This window comes from Anser cygnoides, chromosome 15 (genome assembly GCF_040182565.1).
Source record: "Anser cygnoides isolate HZ-2024a breed goose chromosome 15, Taihu_goose_T2T_genome, whole genome shotgun sequence".
In the NCBI taxonomy this organism is placed as follows: domain Eukaryota; kingdom Metazoa; phylum Chordata; class Aves; order Anseriformes; family Anatidae; genus Anser; species Anser cygnoides.
Genome location: NC_089887.1, coordinates 11844897 through 11851601, shown reverse-complemented (window position 1 = coordinate 11851601; position 6705 = coordinate 11844897). Strand labels below are relative to the sequence as shown.

At 56.7% G+C, this 6705-nt stretch overlaps 1 protein-coding gene across 8 annotated transcripts in view; it reads left to right on the top strand.

Annotated features, from left to right (window-relative positions):
• The first annotated feature begins 2719 nt into the window (after window positions 1–2719).
• The window catches only part of CREBBP (CREB binding protein), a 95188-nt gene continuing 91202 nt past the window's right edge, over window positions 2720–6705 (top strand). For 7 of the 8 annotated variants that reach the window (XM_066977614.1, XM_066977612.1, XM_066977613.1 and 4 more), the window contains exon 1: window positions 2720–3125. In XM_066977614.1, coding sequence (XP_066833715.1) covers window positions 3041–3125 — 85 coding nt within the window. In that variant the 5' untranslated portion in view covers window positions 2720–3040. Of the gene's footprint in view, window positions 3126–4481; window positions 4668–6705 lie in introns of those variants that run through there. The other variant, XM_066977616.1, reaches the window with a different exon arrangement.

The window sequence follows — 6705 nt, the reverse complement described above, 5'->3', positions numbered from 1 at the left end:
TCATTTTTAAAATGATGGACGAGTAGACATTTTTCTGCTCCTAAAGTTGAAACAGACAGGTAGTAGCTTAGCTAAGACCAGAAGCCAAGGGCTAGTGGCCCATTGTGCTCACCAGCCTCTTCTGCTTCTGCAGCAGTGGTGTTTCCATAGCAAGTGCCTCACTGACTGACCTTGAGCCTTCCACCCAAAGGACTGGCGTCTCTGGTGCAAGACCCAGTTCAGAATCAGAGCATTCACATCTGGAGCCGCTGTGGAACACTAAGCCCTGTCCCACCCTGACCTATCCTAAAGCATACAGAAACACTGCTTTCGAAGGAAATGTCTGTATGGCAGACATAACCAGGGAACGCTACCTGTGTAACTAATGAGTAATGCAGTGGTAGAAGCAGAGGCCTATAGGAGACCTCCTGTGTGTGATTACAGTCAGACCTCAGCACGGACAGGCACCATGTAAATAAATATTGAATTTGCAAGTAAATGTAATGAAATGCATGTAAATGTCAAAGTAAATGTAATGAATACGAGTTTAGCAGTAAACAAAAGAGAGACTTGCCCTTTGCAAAAGGTGTCATTATAGATCTCCTTTAAACCAATGCAAAGTTGCTGATTGATCCATCTCAGCTTATGGATTTCATCGACATTGTCCCAGTGCCCTTCTCAGTCTGGCCTCCAGAAGTTTCTGGTCTTTGGGGCTATGTCGACATATTGGGGATGAAAAGAGCCCCAAGCAACTAGTTTGGGTACAAGGTGATCTGCTACTACCTTGGCGTGCCACGTCACCGGGGCTTATACGACCTGCTTCTCAAGTTGGGAACCAGTATGGAAATCCACTGAAGCATATGAGCTCCAGTCCTATGAACCTGTTTCAGCCAGGGAAGTCTGTCTAGACAGAGTGCAGGCATTTTTAAAGGCAGGAGCCCCAGCCGCTTCCTGGCGCCGCCGCCCGCTGGGCTCCCCCCGGTGCCTGAGCGCTGCCCCGGTGTGCGGCTGTGCCAGCCAGCGGGGTGGGGACAGGTGGCCCTGAGGGACCGGGGACGCTGGGCCTGCTGGAAGCTGGACCCTCAGTGGGTCCGCAGCGGCCTCTCGCCGGCTGCTGGTGCCCAGGCTCGGGTGCTGGGGGCAACAACTGGGGCGGTTTTTTGGCAGGGCATGTGTGGGGCGTCCCCAAGCCCTGTGGCATGAGGGGCACAGGGCTACAGGGGGCAGAGGATAAGGACAGGCGCAGGGGTGTGCTGAGGGAAGCCGGCCATTCTGGGGGGACAACAGGCAGACAGGCAACAGGGGGGACAAGGCCCCATGGCCTTAACGTTGCCCCAAAGCCCTGCAGGAGGGCACGGGCTGGCAGGTCCTGAGGGTGCTGGCGGGGCTGAGAGGTGACGCAGTGGGACGTTGAGAAGGGGAATCTGTGGTGAGGCTGGGAGGGGACAGTGAGAGGGGGGAATGCGGGGGGATGCTGAGGGGACTGAGGGGGAGACACTGTGAGGGAACACGCTGTGAGGGGGCACAGTGAGGGGGCCGTGAGGGGAGACACTGTGAGGGAACTGTGAGGGGGGACACTGTGAGGGGACATGCTGTGAGGGGAGACACTGTGAGGGGACATGCTGTGAGGGGATACATGGAGGGGGCACACTGAGGGGACTGTGAGGGGGCACACTGTGAGGGGACATGCTGTGAGGGGATACATGGAGGGGGCACACCGAGGGGACTGTGAGGGGGCAAGCTGTGAAGGGGCACACTGTGAGGGGACATGGTGTGAGGTGCCACACTGAGGGACGTGCTTTGAGGGGATACATGGAGGGGGCACACCGACAGGACACGCTGTGAGGCGGCACACTGTGAGGGGGCAATAGGGGGTGCTGCGAGGTGCCCGGCCGAGGCCAGCGGGGGAGGCTGAGGTGAACGACTGGTACGGCACACGGAAGAGGCGGCTGAGGGGGACCGAGGGGGGGCGCGGCGAGCGTGCACCACGGGGGCGTCGAAGGGCAAGCCGATAGCGGCCGCCACACTCCACCACCCGCCCCCCCACCCCAGGACGCCGCGGAGCAACTGAGGACGAACTCCGCTCTTTCCGGCGCCGCTCGCGCCTTTCCGGCGGCGGCGGCGGCGGCGGGGGCGGCGGGGGGGCGTGCCCGGTGCGCGGTGACGCAGCGCGCAGGCGCCGCCCCGTCCCCGCCCCCATGGTCTCTGGAAAAGAGAAGAGAAAAAAAAACTTTTTTTTTTAATTGAGGAATCAACAGCCGCCATCTTGTCGCGGAGCCGGAGCGCGGCGCGAGCGGAGCGGGGCCGGGCCGGGCCGGGCCGGGGCAGCGGGGCCGCCCGCCGGGACACGGGGCAGCCGCGCCGGGCGCCGCCGACGGGCAGCGGGGCTCGGGGCCGCGGGGCAGCGCCGGACGGGGCCCGCCGGGCTCCGCCAGCGGGACCGGGAGCGGCGGCGGCGACCGCGGCGCGCTCATTGTTTTGGGGCGTTTTTTTTCCTAATTTTCCAATTTTCTCTTTTTTTCTTTTTTTTTTCCTCTCCCCCGCCTTCCTCCCCCCTTCCTTCCCCTTTTCTTCCCTCCCTTCCCTTCCCCTCCAAGCTCCCCCCCCCCCCCCCCCCCCCCCCCCCACCGTTTTGGGTCCGCGGCTCGCCGCGGGTGGGGGCGGCGGGGAGCGGGCGGCGGGGGACCGGGAACCGGGGCCGAGCCCCCCCCGGCATCGCGGAGGGCCGAGGAGGGGCGGCGGGGGGGGGGGGGGGGGGGGGGAGGAGGCCCCGCTATGCTCCCCGAGTGACTGCCGGAGCCGCCATCCGGGCACCTCCTCGGCGGCGGCAGGGCGGGGGAGAGGCCGGGAGGAGCGAGGCCGGCAGGGAGGGGGCGCTTGGGTTCTTCCCCCCGAGCCCGCCCCGAGCCCTCCTCCCTGCGGCCTTGCTGCGGCCCCGGGTATGGGGGAGAGGGGGCCGCCGGCGGCCGGGCACTGAGCGGCGCTGTTGTTCGCCATCCCCCTTCGTTCTTCTCCTCCGGGAGCGCCTCGGGACGGGCCCCGAGCGGCGGCGGCGGCTGCCATGGCGGAGAACTTACTCGACGGGCCGCCCAACCCCAAGCGAGCCAAGCTCAACTCGCCGGGCTTCTCCGCGAGCGACAGCACAGGTGAGACCCCGGGGAGGGACGGGGAGGGGTGTGGGGGGGGTGTTTTGGGGGTTCCCCCACCTTCCAGGGGCGAGCGGGCGGGCGGGCCCGGCGACCGTTCGTCGCCGTACGGCGACGAACGGTCGCCGGGCCCACCCGCTCGCCCCCCTTCTCTGAGGGGTCCCCACCCTTCCCTGGGGGTCCCCTCCTCTCCCCGGGGGTCCCCATGCTTCTCCTTCACCCCCCCCCTTCTGCCTACCCCCCCCCCCCCCCGCTGCCACCCCGCTCTGCGTCTCCGGGGCTGTGCTGCGGAGCGAAAAAAAAAAAAAAAAAAACACCCTCAACGCCACATCCCTATCCTGCTTTTTTAATATATGTATTAGTATTATTCTCCTTCTGTTCCCCCCCCATCTCCTTCTATTCCCCCCCTCCCGTCTCTGAGTGCGGTGAGACGGGTTTAAGGCGCTCGGTTCGACCTGTTCCGAGCTCTTTCCCTATTTAAAATTTAAAAAAAAAAAAAAAAAAAAAAGAATCTGCAGACCCGCTCAGGCGCTCAAGTTGTGATGAAATGCCCGGCAGCCCGGCGGTAGCTGCGACTCGTCTCCGCGTCGCGTAGCGTCTTCGCCCTGCTTCCCTTGTCCGAGGGGGCTCGTAGGTGATAAAACGCAGCAAAATTTCTCGTTTCCAGCAAGCGTGCGCCCGTCGCGAGTACGCACGTGTGTGCATAAGCGCGTGTGTGCGTGTACTCAAGTCTTGAAGCGTTCCGTTTTAATCGCCGAGGCAGTGCCTTCATAGGATCGTGTAGTGTGTTTGACTTGCACCTCTGTTCTCAGAGATTCCTGAATCTCGTCGAAGGGTCGGCGATAAGTTAATCGTGGTGTGCCTGCTGTGTTTTTATGGATAGGAAAAAAATATTACTATAATTGAGCTGATAAATTCTGTGGTTTTTTTTTTCAGTTTGCTTGGTGTGCATTTGGCAGTAGCTTACAGATACTTCAGGCTTTTTATTTTTTCTAATTCATGAAATCTTTTTCTTCTCAACCTCCCAAGAAATGAAACATGCCAAAAAGAAACAGTATTAAGAGTAAGAATTGGCAGAAAAATATCTAGGTGAGGTCTTGTGACTGAACGGCGTTAATCTCTTTTGTGGAAGTGACAGAATGCCATAGGGAAGGCTGATACGTAAGTTGCTACGAAATGCACCACAGTAACCTGGGAAAAGCACGATTTTTCTGAAATTCCTCAGACCTTTAGACTGTACGGGTAGCCAGGGAAGGCTGTTTGAAGCTGAATCTTTTTTTTTTTTTTTTGAAGTTGTCTTGGTCTGTTCTGGAATGCTTCAGTCATAATTACGTCCTGTTCAGCAAGTTCTAATGCGTCTCGGGGAGCTCTGTGCAGCGCTAGAGATGTAGGCTCCAGTATCTGCGGGAAGTTTTGCACAGCGGAGGGGCCTTTGGCCACCGGGGACAGAAAGCCCCACGTTGTATTCTGGAGAAGTAGGGTTGCATCCATAGTCTCGTGCCGTGATCCCTAGGCAAAATGCCTCTCTGTTGGAGAGCGCAGGTATGTTCGTGCACTTGGCGGTGCTTTTTCCAAAAACTACGCTTTAGATTCGATCCTAGCAGCCAAGGCTGTTGGTGGAAGGATTGCTGCACGCTTCTATGCGTTGTATCGGGCAATGCAAGTAGTATGAGTGGTGATTGCTATCAAATACCTGCTCCTGAACCTGAAACTGCCTGCTTTCTTGCACTGGGGCTTAAATGAACAAGTTTTGGGACGACCTGGGAAGTTGTCTTTGTGTAGGTGGGCATGCAGCTTGCGTCCTGGGCAGGCAGTGAGTTCTGGGATGGATAACTGAGTTGTAGCTGCAGTCGTAAACCCATGCCACTTGATGCTGCAGCTTACGTGCTGGGGACGTGCTTGTAAGACGTTTTGGTAGGCCGAGTAGTGCTGCTGCTGAACACGAAGGCCCCGGTCCTGCAGGCGCTCGTAAGCGAGCGTAGCAGCGCGATGGCGAAGGGTCTGGTGGCAGGCCTGAACGTTCAGCAGAATGCAACTGCTCGCACCTGTTTATACTTCGCTTTATGCTTTGATGCGGTAATGTTAAGCAACTCTTTTTGTCAGGGTAAATTTTAACTGCCTTTAATCTTTCTGGTAAAAATAGCGCCTTAGCTTACCGTAGCGAAGTTTGTGCAGTCGAAATCGGTCTGCTTGCGTTCTGTAAAGCAGCTAAAACAAACGTCTGAGCTAAGAGAAAGCAGGAGAACTGGAGGGATAACAGAAAGGCTTGCTGTGAACATCGTTAAGGTTTCGCGATAGTCAGATTCTGCAGTCGTCTCGTTGCCCTTTGAATCGAAAAGGAAGGTTGAGACTCGGGGCTGTTAGCTGACCGTTACCGAGCAGCACTCAACGAGCTGGCTTGCACGCTGGAGTATCCGCGGGAGAGATTTTCCCTTATCTAGCCAGGTAGGAGGAGTGCTTTTGTCTAATTACCTCTTTATTAGATACATAATAGTTTTCATACCTAAGTGCTTGTGTCCTTATTTATTTAAACTGTTACGAGGCATTTTGATCTAGCGTGTTGCAGGGTAAACGAGGGTTTAATGCAAAAAGTAGAATTGCAGAAACTTTGGTTATGGCAGAATGTTATTTTAATGGTGGGTGGCGTTATTGCTCCGAACGCTGCCGGTATTGATCGCTCAGCAGAACATGCAGCGAACTGGCAGCATTCTTGGGCTGGTCCTGGTCTGAACTCTGCACGTAGATTGTGGAAAGCGTGCCTGCATCGAGCGGCAGTAAAGCCAGCATTCTTCAGGTGCCCTGTCACCGCCGCTCTGCAGATAGCTAGCTCGGTGGCGTTGTGTGCTGCGCCGTGAGTAACGCATCTGTCGGAATTTGTTGCGTACCCTGCGGCCTTCTGCAGTTGTAGGGCTGTGCTAGTTCCAGAAGTGACAAGTGATAATGTGGGCCAGAGCAGGGGGTGTCCTGAACTGCGGCACGAGTTAACATATTCCTGAAGTAGGTGAAGTTGGAAAGAAGGTGAGATGAGCAGCTTCAAAAGTCCATTAGAGCTGGATTTGCACCTCATACTTTCTCATGTTTTTTTCACAGCTTCAGATCATAAACAGATTAAGTGGTGCAGCTGCTGCGAAAGCTGCAGGCTGAGAACTCCAGTAATTCACGTTCTCTTTACGGCCCGGTGTGGTAGCGTTGCGGTGCCCGCATTTTAACACTGGGGAAAGACTGGTCTTGTCGCACGTTCCTTCGCCTGTGCTGAGATAAGCAGAGCTCTGCTTAGCTCCCGGTGAGCTACGGAACTTCACCGAGGGGAGTTTGTGTCTCAGTACGCGGCCTGATTTGATCTTGTTCTCGTGCAGTATGCCAAAAACCAGGTAGGTGTATCTCTCGGGGGATTCAGCTTTTAGCTTTAAAAGAGATGGTTCGCCGTTCAAACAAAGTAACTTAACGGGGACACCCAGGCTTTCTCAGCTAGCGTTCCCGTACTTAGCTGGGAGTTCAGGTGAACTGATTGCTCAGTTATCTAAAGCCAAACTTTGTGCGCGTGAGAGCATTAGTGTGTGTGTGTTCTAGGGTTCATTCC